Genomic DNA, 17,500 nt, shown 5'->3' with positions numbered 1-17,500 from the left:
GTGTTTTCTATCCAATTATACAAATGATATGCATATCCTAGCGTCTGGGCCTGAGTAACAGGCAGTTTACTTTGGGCACGTCATTTATCCAAACTTCCGAACACTGCCCCCTAGCCCTAAGGGGTTGGTATCTGCACCTGCTCTTCATATACCTGTCAGAGGCAGCAGACCCCAGCCATCAGAACCCTAATGGCATCTAGAGAAGATTGTTTCCTGCTCATTCAGACACTGTTGTCCTTAACCCCAATGACAGCGGGTGGCAACACACACAGATACACACACACACCCATACATACACACACACTGTAAAAATTCTCTCTCATCCTGCTCATGTCCTAGTGTATTTCCAGTAGGTAGGTAGCCCATGGGGCATGCTGCCTGTATTGATCTGATGTCCCTCGTATATTACTGCAAACACACAACTAGCTGGCCTTACACACACATTCACTCTCAATGTGTTATGTGTGTGTGTGTGTGTGTGTGTGTGTGTGTGTGTGTGTGTGTGTGTGTGTGTGTGTGTGTGTGTGTGTGTGTGTGTTAGCCTAGCAGACAGATACAGCTTTGTCACGCTAAGTACCGTAGTGGAGCTTCCCAAAGAGGAGCTACACCAGCAGCTGTTATCAATCCACGTCTCTCTTCCCTCTCTTCTTTTCTCCTTTTTTCTCTTACTTCTTCTCCTGTGAAGGATTGAAGTGTTTGCAGGGGGATTTAGCTCTGTGACAAGAGGGAAGGGATGAACACAGCGAGAAAATAGAGGAGAGACAGGCTCTAAACTCTCGTTTTGAAGTTGAATTTGTTAAAAGGCACACTAGGGAGGAGAACAGAGTACTTCTTCACAACCACTCTCTATCTCTATCTCTCTCACACACACTCTCTCATTTTAAAGGGGGCAATCAGCAGTTGAAACAAGAACAAAGTGCCATCCCTGACACTGTTTTGTTAAAAAGGTGAGGGATGAGTTGGAGAAATGTAACCACTCTAAAAGTCATAGATAGCTGTGGATGCAAGTACCAAAAATTACAATTGTAACCATGTTTGAGGGTATACAGTGTTTGTTTACATTTTCCCTAGTATATATTGGACAAGCTTATATTTTAGTTTGATGGGGTAAGACAGTTGAACAAAGTGGAATTTATAAGACATATTCTTGAAGAATCAATGGGTAATACATATGGATTTATATTGCCCCGTTAATAGTCTAATAGGTGTATAATTTAGTTGGATGTTCTATTCTTTTTATCAAAGGCCTCTAATTATATTGCTCTCAAGAGAAAAAGTTGAAAAGATTGTTTCAAAAATGTTCATTACAAAAGACCTTTAAGGTGATTGACACAAAAGACCCACATTGACTTGAGCACCTGGAAGTGTATATGAGCGAGCATGTACGAATGCACACACACACACACACACACACACACACACACACACACACACACACACACACACACACACACACACACACAAGCACTCACACACACACACACAAACATCCACACACACACACACAAGCACTCACACACACACACACAAACACTCACGCACACACACACAAGCACACACACACACACACACAAACACTCACACACACACACAAGCACTCTCACACACAGTCACATACACACTCACATACACACACAATCCGCCAAACGTACACCCAGTGTTTGATGAGATATTAGAAATGCAGCAATAAATGATTTAATTTCCAAAATGATATGTCCCCCCAAAAAAGTCACATTTGTGTTTTTTTCCTCAGAAATGATTGCTAATGGGTACCTTCATGTGTGTGTAAAATATTACATGTTCTCATATGTTTTATTCATAGATTTTAGATATGTTTGAACACTTTACAAAACGCTATATAGCCATTGTTTAGCTGGAATGTTTGTGTCCTGTATATTTGACTGTGATATGTTGTTGTCTCACCTAGCTATCTTAACATGAATACACATACTGTAAGTCGCTCTTGATAATAGCACCTGCTAAATGTCTACAATGTCAAATGTAAATGTTTTACCTACAGATATTATATTACTGTATTTAGTTATTATTTGTAAAAAATATATTACAGTTTTTTCCAACTGCTTACACACAAAATCTTTTCATGTCACACGATTTTTGAAACCTCTCACTCAAAGTGCAAAACTACACACCAAATATCCAAAACCATAAGCTATTTCTCAGCCTTTGACTCAGTTGTCAATTGCATAAAACACTTTTTTCAAAACACTACACACAATTCTCTACCTAAAACACAAAAATCTAACAGGAAGTGACTTGCTTTCCTTTTCCAAACACAACCAATCAAAATGCTACACTTATTCACCAGGTCACACACACACACTCCTCACATGTGCAAACACTAATAGCTTAACTGATCACTAACCAATCACTGCTTTACTGTAGTATAGGCCTATAAATAGGTCAAAGGTCAGATTACCTGTTTTGAACAATGGATGCCAACAATGGACAGAGAGCAAGAGGAGTAGGAGGGAGAGGAAGAGGAAGAAGAGGACGAGGACAAAGAACAAAAGGAAGGAGAGCCATCTCTGATGAGATTAGGGCAACACTTGTTGATCATGTGATCAACCACGGTTTGACCATGAGAGAGGCACATCCTCCATCACAATGCCACACTGGGTCCGTACAACACCGGCCATATGCTCACTTTTCTGGATGCAATTTACACAATGCTTGTCCCTGATCCAGATCAGGAGCCTGCTAGATTTGTGGTTTTATGGGACAATGTTAGTTTTCACCAGGCTGTTCTGGTCCAAAACTGGTTTGCCACCCATCCATAATTTGTAGTTTTGTACCTACCCTCATATTCACCTTTTCTAAATCCCATAGAGGAATTCTTCTCAGCCTGGCGCTGAAAGTGTATGATTGCCAACCCTATGCCCGCATGTCGCTTCTTCAGGCAATGGAGGACGCATGTGGGGACATAGAGGTTGCCTCTGTCCAAGGTTGGATACGCCATGCTAGGAGATACGTTTTCTCTTGCCATACATCGAGGGAAGTATCTTGTGATGTGGACAAAGTATTGTGGCCAGGCCCAGGCCGGAGAAGAGATGAAGCGTAGCTTAGCACTGGTGACTGCCCCCCCCCCCCCCCCCCCCCCCCCCCCCCCCCCCCCCCCCCCCCCGTACCAATTCCTGGACTGCCCCCCGGGACCCCACACATACAAATGTGTTCTTTATTGTATTCTAAAGAAAATACTTTTGGTTTACATATGTTTATGGTTTTGTTGTGTGCTACTGTATACAACAGTAATGTTTGGCCTAATAAATATTTTCTGTTTCTACATTGCATTGGTGTTTACAGTGTACTTGTTACCCCTCTCAGCAGATTACTTTCACTGTAGAACATTGCATTGGTGTTTACAGTGTACTTGTTACCCCTCTCAGCAGATTACTTTCACTGTAGAACATTGCATTGGTGTTTACAGTGTACTTGTTACCCCTCTCAGCAGATTACTTTCACTGTAGAACATTACATTGGTGTTTACAGTGTACTTGTTACCCCTCTCAGCAGATTACTTTCGCTGTAGAACATTACATTGGTGTTTACAGTGTACTTGTTACCCCTCTCAGCAGATTACTTTCACTGTAGAACATTGCATTGGTGTTTACAGTGTACTTGTTACCCCTCTCATCAGATTACTTTCACTGTAGAACATTGCATTGGTGTTTACAGTGTACTTGTTACCCCTCTCAGCAGATTACTTTCACTGTAGAACATTACATTGGTGTTTACAGTGTACTTGTTACCCCTCTCAGCAGATTACTTTCACTGTAGAACATTACATTGGTGTTTACAGTGTACTTGTTACCCCTCTCAGCAGATTACTTTCACTGTAGAACATTACATTGGTGTTTACAGTGTACTTGTTACCCCTCTCAGCAGATTACTTTCACTGTAGAACATTACATTGGTGTTTACAGTGTACTTGTTACCCCTCTCAGCAGATTACTTTCACTGTAGAACATTACATTGGTGTTTACAGTGTACTTGTTACCCCTCTCAGCAGATTACTTTCACTGTAGAACATTGCATTGGTGTTTACAGTGTACTTGTTACCCCTCTCAGCAGATTACTTTCACTGTAGAACATTGCATTGGTGTTTACAGTGTACTTGTTACCCCTCTCAGCAGATTACTTTCACTGTAGAACATTGCATTGGTGTTTACAGTGTACTTGTTACCCCTCTCAGCAGATTACTTTCACTGTAGAACATTACATTGGTGTTTACAGTGTACTTGTTACCCCTCTCAGCAGATTACTTTCACTGTAGAACATTACATTGGTGTTTACAGTGTACTTGTTACCCCTCTCAGCAGATTACTTTCACTGTAGAACATTGCATTGGTGTTTACAGTGTACTTGTTACCCCTCTCAGCAGATTACTTTCACTGTAGAACATTGCATTGGTGTTTACAGTGTACTTGTTACCCCTCTCAGCAGATTACTTTCACTGTAGAACATTGCATTGGTGTTTACAGTGTACTTGTTACCCCTCTCAGCAGATTACTTTCACTGTAGAACATTACATTGGTGTTTACAGTGTACTTGTTACCCCTCTCAGCAGATTACTTTCACTGTAGAACATTACATTGGTGTTTACAGTGTACTTGTTACCCCTCTCAGCAGATTACTTTCACTGTAGAACATTACATTGGTGTTTACAGTGTACTTGTTACCCCTCTCAGCAGATTACTTTCACTGTAGAACATTACATTGGTGTTTACAGTGTACTTGTTACCCCTCTCAGCAGATTACTTTCACTGTAGAACATTGCATTGGTGTTTACAGTGTACTTGTTACCCCTCTCAGCAGATTACTTTCACTGTAGAACATTACATTGGTGTTTACAGTGTACTTGTTACCCCTCTCAGCAGATTACTTTCACTGTAGAACATTACATTGGTGTTTACAGTGTACTTGTTACCCCTCTCAGCAGATTACGTTCACTGTAGAACATTGCATTGGTGTTTACAGTGTACTTGTTACCCCTCTCATCAGATTACTTTCACTGTAGAACATTGCATTGGTGTTTACAGTGTACTTGTTACCCCTCTCAGCAGATTACTTTCACTGTAGAACATTACATTGGTGTTTACAGTGTACTTGTTACCCCTCTCAGCAGATTACTTTCACTGTAGAACATTACATTGGTGTTTACAGTGTACTTGTTACCCCTCTCAGCAGATTACTTTCACTGTAGAACATTACATTGGTGTTTACAGTGTACTTGTTACCCCTCTCAGCAGATTACTTTCACTGTAGAACATTGTATTGGTGTTTACAGTGTACTTGTTACCCCTCTCAGCAGATTACTTTCACTGTAGAACATTGCATTGGTGTTTACAGTGTACTTGTTACCCCTCTCAGCAGATTACTTTCACTGTAGAACATTACATTGGTGTTTACAGTGTACTTGTTACCCCTCTCAGCAGATTATTTTCACTGTAGAACATTACATTGGTGTTTACAGTGTACTTGTTACCCCTCTCAGCAGATTACTTTCACTGTAGAACATTACATTGGTGTTTACAGTGTACTTGTTACCCCTCTCAGCAGATTACTTTCACTGTAGAACATTGTATTGGTGTTTACAGTGTACTTGTTACCCCTCTCAGCAGATTACTTTCACTGTAGAACATTACATTGGTGTTTACAGTGTACTTGTTACCCCTCTCAGCAGATTACTTTCACTGTAGAACATTACATTGGTGTTTACAGTGTACTTGTTACCCCTCTCAGCAGATTACTTTCACTGTAGAACATTGTATTGGTGTTTACAGTGTACTTGTTACCCCTCTCAGCAGATTACTTTCACTGTAGAACATTGTATTGGTGTTTACAGTGTACTTGTTACCCCTCTCAGCAGATTACTTTCACTGTAGAACATTGTATTGGTGTTTACAGTGTACTTGTTACCCCTCTCAGCAGATTACTTTCACTGTAGAACATTACATTGGTGTTTACAGTGTACTTGTTACCCCTCTCAGCAGATTACTTTCACTGTAGAACATTGTATTGGTGTTTACAGTGTACTTGTTACCCCTCTCAGCAGATTACTTTCACTGTAGAACATTGTATTGGTGTTTACAGTGTACTTGTTACCCCTCTCAGCAGATTACTTTCACTGTAGAACATTACATTGGTGTTTACAGTGTACTTGTTACCCCTCTCAGCAGATTACTTTCACTGTAGAACATTGTATTGGTGTTTACAGTGTACTTGTTACCCCTCTCAGCAGATTACTTTCACTGTAGAACATTGTATTGGTGTTTACAGTGTACTTGTTACCCCTCTCAGCAGATTACTTTCACTGTAGAACATTACATTGGTGTTTACAGTGTACTTGTTACCCCTCTCAGCAGATTACTTTCACTGTAGAACATTACATTGGTGTTTACAGTGTACTTGTTACCCCTCTCAGCAGATTACTTTCACTGTAGAACATTACATTGGTGTTTACAGTGTACTTGTTGCCCCTCTCAGCAGATTACTTTCACTGTAGAACATTACATTGGTGTTTACAGTGTACTTGTTACCCCTCTCAGCAGATTACTTTCACTGTTTCTACATTGCATTGGTGTTAACAGTGTACTTGTTGCCCCTCTCAGCAGATTACTTTCACTGTAGAACATTACATTGGTGTTTACAGTGTACTTGTTACCCCTCTCAGCAGATTACTTTCACTGTAGAACATTGTATTGAAATGTAGATATAAGCCTATGAAAGACCAAAGAGCTTTAGATTTAGAACAACAGTGTTTACATGGTATATCCAAAAATGTACTATTATGAAAGCAGTGTTTGTCGTTTGATGCAAATGCTTCATTCTGACATGTGTTTATGGCATTTTGAATGCAGTGTTACATTTTGAAGGAGATGTGAGGCATTTTGCATTTTGTGTGTGCAGTTTTGGGAATTGTGTGTAGAGATTTGAAAAAAAGAAGACAGTTTTGAAAAAGTGTGTAAGCAGTTGGAAAAAACTGTAATGTCACAAGTGTATCATTTACACAGACGCTATTTGTTTCTGGCCATTTTGAGCCTGTAATCGAACCCACAAATGCTGATGCTCCAGATACTCAACTTGTCTAAAGAAGGCCAGTTTTATTGCTTCTTTAATCAGGACAACAGTTTTCAACTGTGCTAACATAATTGCAAAAGGGTTTTCTAATGATCAATTAGCCTTTTAAATTATAAACTTGGATTAGCTAACACACACACACACACACACAACGTGCCATTGGAACACAGGAGTGATGGTTGCCAACATTTCTGAAAATGGATATACTGTATAGCAGTTTTGAATGAAACTCTGTGTGCCACTAAGGTGAGACAGAGAGATGTTGTGTGTTTCAGAGATTATCATTGCTTTTGCTTACTCATCTCCTCTCTATACTGTGTCTCGGATTATAATATTCATAGCATTTTATATTTGGGATTTTATCACAACAGAATAGAAGATCTATATCCGTATATTGTGCCCTTTATTAGAAATAAAGAGAATAGCAATCTTCTCCTATCTCATATAGTCTCATATTGTGTGTGTTATTGTGCTGTTCCCAGATATTATGCATATGTTTCTACTCTACAGAGCGAGGCATCTGAATAAAACAATATTATGACTCTTATTACAGACCAGTGACCCCCCCCCCTCCCACCTCATAGACACACACACATTTAAAGAGACATGAACCAGGCAGCAGACTGGCATTGGGACTGGTTTAGAATCTTAAAAAGTGTGTGTGTGTGTGTGTGTGTATATGTCTTATACTAATTTCTCCTGTGTGTGTCTGTGTCTCTCTAGATGGGACCCCCTACACATGGTGGGTGGGTAGGAGCAGTGAGAAACATTTCTACTGGGGAGGATCAGGGCCAGGGATACAGAAGTGTTCCTGTGGTATTGACAGGAACTGCACTGACCCCAAATATGACTGTAACTGTGACGCTGACCACAAACAATGGTGAGTACAGGGGTTGCCGTGGAAGGGGGGTACTGTGTGTGTGTTTATTTTTATTTAACAATCCAGGTTAGTTTCATTGAGATAAAATCTATTTTTCAAGAGAGACCTGGTCCAACCAAGACAGCAGCGGAGGGGACAATGTTTTGAGACAAATATCAGACATTCTGTAACAACTGACATTTTTGTGTGTGTGTGTGTGTGTGTGTGTGTGTGTGTGTGTGTGTGTGTGTGTGTGTGTGTGTGTGTGTGTGTGTGTGTCAAGTCACGTTGTCGTAACTTGACTTTAACATTCATCTGAAGACTGTTATTTATCAAATTAACTAACTATGTTTAATTGTTGCCCGATTAAATAATTCATGTAACAATTAACTCGTTAGGATCTGGGGCACCACGAGAGAGGTTCTTTAAAGAGCTACCATCTCCCTAATTAAACTCTAAAAGGTATTTACCTATCACATCTATAAACAGTCAACTTCTTAATCATAACCTCGTATCATATCATCATTCTGAACAGTCGTAACCTCCTTGCATCTGCAAAAACCAGAGCCTTACTTATGATTCAGTGCTAAACAAATTGGTTTGATTATTTATTTACTAGCTAATTACATGAGAACAGAGGATAAACATACATACTCTGCACCAGTTATTGACTGGAGACGTAATACACTGAAAACAGGTCCCTAGCGGAATGACAACAACATGGCTGCTTGTTAAAGAAGAGAGGGAGAGGGAGAGGGACAGAGACACTTAACATTGGGACATTCAGAAACTACTTTCACCTACAGTAACCATATACTTTGCACACGAATCGCCGCCCGCTTTGAGTAAGAAATCATGTATGTTTTTACGTTAAATGCCTGGGTTCGCCGGGATCTCTCGATGAACAGGGCAGCCTTGGAATGGGGTTGGGCCTTTTCACAGCACGCTTGTAAGGCTCTGATTGTCCGAAATTTTTCTTGAAGATGCTTCTTTGAAGATAAGCTAGCCAGACGTATCGATGGTTCCCAAGTGGGGTGATGAGAGCAGTGTAATACGATGGTTTGAGCAGAGTAACAGGATGGTCCTACTTAAATTCGCTTTCAAAAATACTTTACTTATTACAGCTAATCAGCCATTCCAGTGATTGTCTGAGAGGTCAATCAATCAATCAAATTCAATCAAATTTATTTTATATAGCCCTTCGTACATCAGCTGATATCTCAAAGTGCTGTACAGAAACCCAGCCTAAAACCCCAAACAGCAAGCAATGCAGGTGAAGAAGCACGGTGGCTAGGAAAAACTCCCTAGAAAGGCCAAAACCTAGGAAGAAACCTAGAGAGGAACCAGGCTATGTGGGGTGGCCAGTCCTCTTCTGGCTGTGCCGGGTTGAGATTATAACAAAACATGGTCAAGATGTTCAAATGTTCATAAATGACCAGCATGGTCGAATAATAATAAGGCAGAATAGTTGAAACTGGAGCAGCAGCACAGTCAGGTGGACTGGGGACAGCAAGGAGTCATCATGTCAGGTATTCCTGGGGCATGGTCCTAGGGCTCAGGTCCTCCGAGAGAGAGAAAGAAAGAGAGAATTAGAGAGAGCATATGTGGGATGGCCAGTCCTCTTCTGGCTGTGCCGGGTGGAGATTATAACAGAACATGGCCAAGATGTTCAAATGTTCATAAATGATCAGCATGGTCAAATAATAATAAGGCAGAACAGTTGAAACTGGAGCAGCAGCACAGCCAGGTGGACTGGGGACAGCAAGGAGTCATCATGTCAGGTAGTCCTGGGGCATGGTCCTAGGGCTCAGGTCCTCCGAGAGAGAGAAAGAGAGAAGGAGAGAATTAGAGAACGCACACTTAGATTCACACAGGACACCGAATAGGACAGGAGAAGTACTCCAGATATAACAAACTGACCCTAGCCCCCCGACACATAAACTACTGCAGCATAAATACTGGAGGCTGAGACAGGAGGGGTCAGGAGACACTGTGGCCCACTCCGAGGACACCCCCGGACAGGGCCAAACAGGAAGGATATAACCCCACCCACTTTGCCAAAGCACAGCCCCCACACCACTAGAGGGATATCTTCAACCACCAACTTACCATCCTGAGACAAGGCTGAGTATAGCCCACAAAGACCTCCGCCACGGCACAACTTAAGTGGGGGGGGGGGGGGGGGCGCCAACCCAGACAGGATGACCACATCAGTGACTCAACCCACTCAGGTGACGCACCGCCTCCAGGGACGGCATGAGAGAGCCCCAGTAAAGCCAGTGACTCAGCCCCTGTAATAGGGTTAGAGGCAGAGAATCCCAGTGGAAAGAGGGGAACCGGCCAGGCAGAGACAGCAAGGGTGGTTCGTTGCTCCAGAGCCTTTCCGTTCACCCTCCCACTCCTGGGCCAGACTACACTCAATCATATGACCCACTGAAGAGATGAGTCTTCAGTAGAGACTTAAAGGTTGAGACCGAGTTTGCGTCTCTGACATGGGTAGGCAGACCGTTCCATAAAAATGGAGCTCTATAGGAGAAAGCCCTGCCTCCAGCTGTTTGCTTAAAAATTCTAGGGACAATTAGGAGGCCTGCGTCTTGTGACCGTAGCGTACGTGTAGGTATGTACGGCAGGACCAAATCAGAGAGATAGATAGGAGCAAGCCCATGTAATGCTTTGTAGGTTAGCAGTAAAACCTTGAAATCAGCCCTTGCTTTGACAGGAAGCCAGTGTAGAGAGGCTAGCACTGGAGTAATATGATCAAATTTTTTGGTTCTAGTCAGGATTCTAGCAGCCGTATTTAGCACTAACTGAAGTTTATTTAGTGCTTTATCCGGGTAGCCGGAAAGTAGAGCATTGCAGTAGTCTAACCTGGAAGTGACAAAAGCATGGATTAATTTTTCTGCATCATTTTTGGACAGAAAGTTCCTGATTTTTGCAATGTTACGTAGATGGAAAAAAGCTGTCCTTGAAATGGTCTTGATATGTTCTTCAAAAGAGAGATCAGGGTCCAGAGTAACGCCGAGGTCCTTCACAGTTTTATTTGAGACGACTGTACAACCATTAAGATTAATTGTCAGATTCAACAGAAGATCTCTTTGTTTCTTGGGACCTAGAACAAGCATCTCTGTTTTGTCCGAGTTTAAAAGTAGAAAGTTTGCAGCCATCCACTTCCTTATGTCTGAAACACATTCTTCTAGCAAGGGCAATTTTGGGGCTTCACCATGTTTAATTGAAATGTACAGCTGTGTGTCATCTGCATAGCAGTGAAAGTTAACATTATGTTTTCGAATAACATCCCCAAGAGGTAAAATATATAGTGAAAACAATAGTGGTCCTAAAACGGAACCTTGAGGAACACCGAAATTTACAGTTGATTTGTCAGAGGACAGACCATTCACAGAGACAAACTGATATCTTTCCGACAGATAAGATCTAAACCAGGCCAGAACTTGTCCGTGTAGACCAATTTGGGTTTCCAATCTCTCCAAAAGAATGTGGTGATCGATGGTATCAAAAGCAGCACTAAGGTCTAGGAGCACGAGGACAGATGCAGAGCCTCGGTCCGATGCCATTAAAATGTCATTTACCACCTTCACAAGTGCCGTCTCAGTGCTATGATGGGGTCTAAAACCAGACTGAAGCATTTCGTATACATTGTTTGTCTTCAGGAAGGCAGTGAGTTGTTGCGCAACAGCCTTTTCTAAAATTTTTGAGAGGAATGGAAGATTCGATATAGGCCGATAGTTTTTTATATTTTCTGGGTCAAGGTTTGGCTTTTTCAAGAGAGGCTTTATTACTGCCACTTTTAGTGAGTTTGGTACACATCCGGTGGATAGAGAGCCGTTTATTATGTTCAACATAGTAGGGCCAAGCACAGGAAGCAGCTCTTTCAGTAGTTTAGTTGGAATAGGGTCCAGTATGCAGCTTGAAGGTTTAGAGGCCATGATTATTTTCATCATTGTGTCAAGAGATATAGTACTAAAACACTTGAGTGTCTCTCTTGATCCTAGGTCCTGGCAGAGTTGTGCAGACTCAGGACAACTGAGCTTTGAAGGAATACGCAGATTTAAGGAAGAGTCCGTAATTTGCTTTCTAATAATCATAATCTTTTCCTCAAAGAAGTTCATGAATTTATCACTGCTAAAGTGAAAGTCATCCTCTCTTGGGGAATGCTGCTTTTTAGTTAGCTTTGCGACAGTATCAAAAAGGTGAGTTTAATTTCTTCACCTCATGTTAAGATTGAAAGTTCAAACCATTTTAAACGTGTAGCTGCCGCTTCAAGCATTCCTGGTCCAATGTGTTTTTTCTTAACCCATCATTTATACGTTTTGGTGGAAAGGGGCAGTTCTGGCAGGCAGGCACGCTCCTTGACCTCACTCCAGGCGGTAACTACTCACTGTGCAAAGTTTATGGGAAAAAAATGATCTCTTATAGCTTCTCAAATCACATCCCTCTCTTAACAAAAACACGTTCATATTTTATTCATAGTAAATGCACAACGCATAGTATGGAAACTTCATATACTGTATGTAGTGGGTATACTTTCCAAGTTACAATATTTCCTTTATAACATTTTTAATGACATCACAAAATAACCAACATGAGGACGTTAGTGTTCAAAAGATTGCCTCTGACCATTCCCTACGTTCAATGTTAGAAATATTGTTTCAGTAGTTGCTTTTGACCGTGTTAGAGTTTCAGCTGGAAAAAGGTCTGTTGAGACAAAGCACATTCCTTTAGTGAATTTGGAGAATGCAGGCCTGGATCTCCTCCCTTGATTTACAACAGGATGTGAGTTGTTAATCCCCACTAGTTATTTCCTTCCACCTCTACGGGTGAGAGGAGGTCTGATTGAAGTTATTCATTGCAAACCTGATCTGACCTATTTGGATTCTTGTGGACAGTCATGACAACCAGAAGTCCCCACAAGACTGTGTGTGTGTGTGATATAAATATTACACATAGAAACAACAAGGTTAGTGTATAAAAGTCTCTGTGTTGAAGCAGTGAGCGATGTCCCCCCCTCCTCCAATAATAACAAAACATTGTGTTTCTGAACCCTTTAAAACACCTGATGGATGTTCTCATTAGAATAATGTATGGCTGCTAGTTACTCTTTCTCTTTCTCCTTCTGTCCTTTTCTGAATTACCCTCTCCTTCTCTCTTCTCTTCTTCTGTCTCTCATCCTCCCCCTCCCTCTCCTACTCTCCCCATTCGCTTCACAACACCCTCTCTCTCTCTTTCTTTCTCTTTCTCCTTCTCTTGTTACGATAACTGATGAGTGTTATTCTCTCTCTCCCTCTTTCCATTAATATTGTGTGTATTAATGTTTTTTTCTCCGGTTGAGTGAGTATGTGATCTATAGTACACACATCTCTATTTCCCCTCATTACACATAGAGTTGGCATGACACACACACACACTTGGCTCCCATCGTGTCCTCCATATATTAGTTTTCATAAAAGGCAGAGAACAACAAGCAGATAATAAGGACAAATACAGGCTGCTTCAGAACAAAGACCATTTATTTAAAACATTAACGCTTTACAAGTTTACCCTCTCTCTCTCTCCCTTTTCTTCATTCCATAACATTTGTTATATTTCTGCAAGATTAATATTATAGAAAAATACTATCTCCTCCTTTTCCTCTCTTCCTTCATCTGTTCTTTCTTCTCCTCCCCAGGAGAGAGGACAGTGGTCTGTTGGTGTATAAGGACCATTTGCCAGTCAGTCAGGTTGCCGTGGGTGACACCAACAGGCTGGGTTCAGAGGCAAAGCTCACAGTCGGGCCGCTCCGTTGTCAAGGAGACCGTGAGTTCCACCCATGAAGCTGTTTTTTGTTTTTTTCAGTCACTTTGGTGCAATTTTCAAAAGTATGTGGTACATTTTCAAAATGCTTAGTACAAAACTCAAAACAGATCATCAAAAAAGGCAGTTGTTTAATATAATATTTTCAAATTATTAAGTATAACACACTAAATCATAGTCCATTTTTTAACAAACTTATTCAGTGTTTCATCTAGAAATACATGTTTCACATTGCAATACTGTATACAGTGCATTTGGAAAGTATTCAGACCCTTGACTTTTTCCACATTTTGTTACGTTACAGCCTTATTCTAAAATGTAATAAAAAAAATAATTCCCTCATCAATCTACACACAATACCCCGTAATGACAGATTGGTGGAGTGATGCCGAGATTATTGTCCTTCTGGAATGTTTCCCATCTCCAAAGAGGAACTTTTTGTAAACACCAAGACTCTTCCTAGAGCTGGCTGCCCGGCCAAATTTATCAATCGAGGGTGACCAAGAACCCTATGGTAACTCTGACAGAGCTCCAAACTTCTTCCACTTAAGAATTATGGCGGCCACTGTGTTCTTGGAGACATTCAATGCTACAGAAATCCTGTCTTGGAGCTCTACGGACAATTCCTTTGACTTCATGGCTTGGTTTTTGCTCTGACGTGCAATGTCAACTGTGGGACCTTATCTAGACAGGTGTGTGCCTTTCCAAATCAAGTCCAATCAATTGAATTTACCACAGGTGGATTCCAATCAAGTTGTAGAAACATCTCAAGGATGATCAATGGAAACAGGATGCACCTGAGCTTAATTTCATGTCTCATAGCAAAGGGTCTGAATACTTATGAAAATAAGGTATTTCTTAGATTGCTGAGGAAAATATTTTATTTAATCCATTTTAGAGTAAGGCTGTAATGTAACAACATTTGAAAAAAGTCAAGGGGTCTGAATACTTTCCAAGAGCACTGTGTGCGTGGGTGCGTGTGTGTAAGGGTGAGTGTGTGTAAGGGTGAGTGTGTGCGTGTGTGTAAGGGTGAGTGTGTGTAAGGGTGAGTGTGTGCGTGTGTGTAAGGGTGAGTGTGAGGAAGGGTGCGTGGGTGTAAGGGTGAGTGTGAGGAAGGGTGCGTGGGTGTAAGGGTGAGTGTGTGCGTGGGTGTAAGGGTGAGTGTGTGTAAGGGTGAGTGTGTGTAAGGGTGAGTGTGTGCGTGTGTGTAAGGGTGAGTGTGTGTAAGGGTGAGTGTGTGCGTGGGTGTAAGGGTGAGTGTGTGTAAGGGTGAGTGTGTGCGTGTGTGTAAGGGTGAGTGTGAGGAAGGGTGCGTGGGTGTAAGGGTGAGTGTGTGCGTGGGTGCGTGGGTGTAAGGGTGAGTGTGTACGCGCTCATACACACCCGCGCCCACATATTCAATTCAACTTGTGTCTTTTGTGTCAATCACCTTAAGGGTCTTTTGTCAACTTTTGAACTTTTTTCCTACAGAGCAATACAATTAGAGGCCTTTCATAAAAGGAGTAGAAAATCAAACTCAATTATGCACACTTAAAAGGAGAGAGGAACAGAAGAATGAAGGAAAGAAAGGATAAATCGTTTCTGACCCTTTCGAACTCTATCATTACCATGTCCACATGATGTAGGGACAAAGGACCCGACCCTCAGTCATAGCTGGAAGAGTTTGTGTGTGGGTGTGTGCAGGACCCAGCCCTCTCATTAGGCAGGATTATGGGTCTTCTTATGGCGGGAGATCGACGAGGGCGGCATTCTCTGAGCTAAACAGACCAAGGCGGTACCTCCAACAGCACATAATACCTCACATAATTAATTCTGGCCAAAAACAATGACAATTTCTCTCAAACAGTGGCATATGGGCTTTTTAGGTGAGTGCTGATGCCGCCCTATGATAAGCAGTGCCCACTTTGTCATTGGCAGGGACTCAAAATAATGATATTGTCCGTTCCCAGCGTGCCTCTCCAGGGTGCTGTTGGAGAGACACATCTCTGCAGCGCTCCACCAATGTTACGGCAAAAAAAGAATCTAACATAAATCATGTAGCAGATCTAGGATATGGTAGAAAGAGTATATGGCGTTTTCTGTAGGCTACAGACTGGAGATAAAATGGATGACAATGTAATGTGACAGATATTTTTTACATCATGCAGGTTTCTCCGATCAAATAGCCTAACCTAAATGGCGCCCATTCAAATGAAAATGCACAGACCGATGCTGACGCTAATTGGACATCTTGTTTGGTTTAGATTTTGTCTGGTCTGGACCAGCCTTGATTTGGCACAAACATAGTCTATAAATGACCTATTTTCAACTTTCATTCAGAACCTAAAATTTACCTGATTTCAAAGCCCGGAAAATATGTATTTTTGTCTTTGATTCAGAACCAATATTGAACGTAACTTCAACATCTGGAAAAATATGTATTTTAGACGTCTTACAATGTAATTTTGCTTACTTGGACTGTTTCTTGTAGGAGCTTGTCTCGCGTAGGGCGGCTGAACAGCCAGGACAGGCCCTGTGTGTGTGTGTGTGTGTGTGTGTGTGTGTGTGTGTGTGTGTGTGTGTGTGTGTGTGTGTGTGTGTGTGAGTCTCTTGCATCGGGTCCCAAGTTAACCCTTTTCTGTAGCCATGTCTGCCTCTGGGTAATCGTAATTAAATAGCAAAGACTTCAAATAATAAAACGGGCCCAGTAGGTGGCAAGTGTGCGTGTGTGTGTGTTTGCGCGTACTTATGCTTGTGCGCGCGGCTTCTGGGGCAGTGCGATAAGCCCTCCTCTGTAAAAAGCACTGGACTCCTCCTCTTGCCAAGCATCACATCCCGTCCCAGAGCAGAGAGGCTTAAAGAGAGCGGGGGAAACAGAGAGGGATAGAGGGAAAGAGAGAAAGAGATTAAAAAAAGAGGGGGAGAGAGACAGAGAAGGGGTGAGGGAGGGGCAGATGTAATGTTATTCAGGGCATGGCTGGAAGTGACAGATTTATCTTTATCTTTATTTTCCCCTGTGTTTCCCCTCCTTTTACCCTGTTTCCCCTCCTTTTCCCCTGTGTTTCCCCTCCTTTTCCCCTGTGTTTCCCCTCCTTTTCCCCTGTTTCCCCTTCTTTTCCCCTGTTTCCCCTCCTTTTCCCCCTGTTTCCCCTTCTTCTCCCCTGTTTCCCCTTCTTTTCCCCTGTGTTTCCCCTCCTTTTATCATGTTTCCCCTCCTTATACCCTGTTTCCCCTCCTTTTACCCTGTTTCCCCTCCTTTTACCCTGTTTCCCCTCCTTTTCCCCTGTGTTTCCCCTTTGTTTCCCATGTTTCCCCTCCTTTTCCCCTGTGTTTCCCCTTCGTTTTCCCCTGTTTCCCCTTCTTATCCCCTGTTTCCTCTTCTTTTCCCTTGTGTTTCCCCTTCTGCTCTCCTGTTTCCCCTTCTTTTCCCTTGTTTCCCCTTCTTCTCTCCTGTTTCCCCTTCTTTTCCCCTGTTTCCCCTTCTTTTTCCTGTTTCCCCTTCTTCTCCCCTATTTCCCCTTCTTCTTTCCTGTTTCCCCTTCTTCTCCCCTGTTTCCCCTCCTTTTCCCCTGTGTTTCCCCTTCTTTTCCCCTGTTTCCCCTTCTTTTCCCATGTTTCCCCTTCTTCTCTCTGTTTCCCCTTCTTTTCCCCTGCATTTCCCCTCCCTTTTCCCAGGTAACTACTGGAACGCAGCATCATTCACCACGCCCTCCTCCTACTTGCATTTCTCCACTTTCCAGGGAGAGACCAGCGCTG

General features: G+C 42.1%; 2 protein-coding genes across 3 annotated transcripts in view; one reads left to right on the top strand and one right to left on the bottom strand.

The window, feature by feature from the left end:
* cntnap2a (contactin associated protein 2a) overlaps window positions 1-17,500 on the top strand; it is a 243,609-nt gene that overhangs the window by 188,959 nt on the left and 37,150 nt on the right. The window contains exons 16-18 of the mRNA XM_036935092.1: window positions 7,822-7,978; window positions 13,641-13,768; window positions 17,420-17,500. The exon at window positions 17,420-17,500 is cut by the window's right edge and continues 90 nt beyond it. Coding sequence (XP_036790987.1) covers window positions 7,822-7,978; window positions 13,641-13,768; window positions 17,420-17,500 — 366 coding nt within the window. The remainder of the gene's footprint in view (window positions 1-7,821; window positions 7,979-13,640; window positions 13,769-17,419) is intronic.
* The window catches only part of LOC110535414 (E3 ubiquitin-protein ligase TRIM21), a 92,953-nt gene that overhangs the window by 57,376 nt on the left and 18,077 nt on the right, over window positions 1-17,500 (bottom strand). The window contains exon 3 of one of the 2 annotated variants that reach the window (XR_005034595.1): window positions 16,491-16,598. Coding sequence is in view for 1 of the 2 variants with exons in the window: in XM_036935094.1 (XP_036790989.1) it covers window positions 16,573-16,598 (26 nt within the window). In the remaining variant the exon portion in view is untranslated. Of the gene's footprint in view, window positions 1-15,048; window positions 16,599-17,500 lie in introns of those variants that run through there. The other variant, XM_036935094.1, reaches the window with a different exon arrangement.

The sequence above is a fragment of the Oncorhynchus mykiss genome, chromosome 11 (assembly GCF_013265735.2).
Source record: "Oncorhynchus mykiss isolate Arlee chromosome 11, USDA_OmykA_1.1, whole genome shotgun sequence".
NCBI lineage: Eukaryota > Metazoa > Chordata > Actinopteri > Salmoniformes > Salmonidae > Oncorhynchus > Oncorhynchus mykiss.
This window is presented reverse-complemented; position numbering and strand designations above follow the sequence as displayed.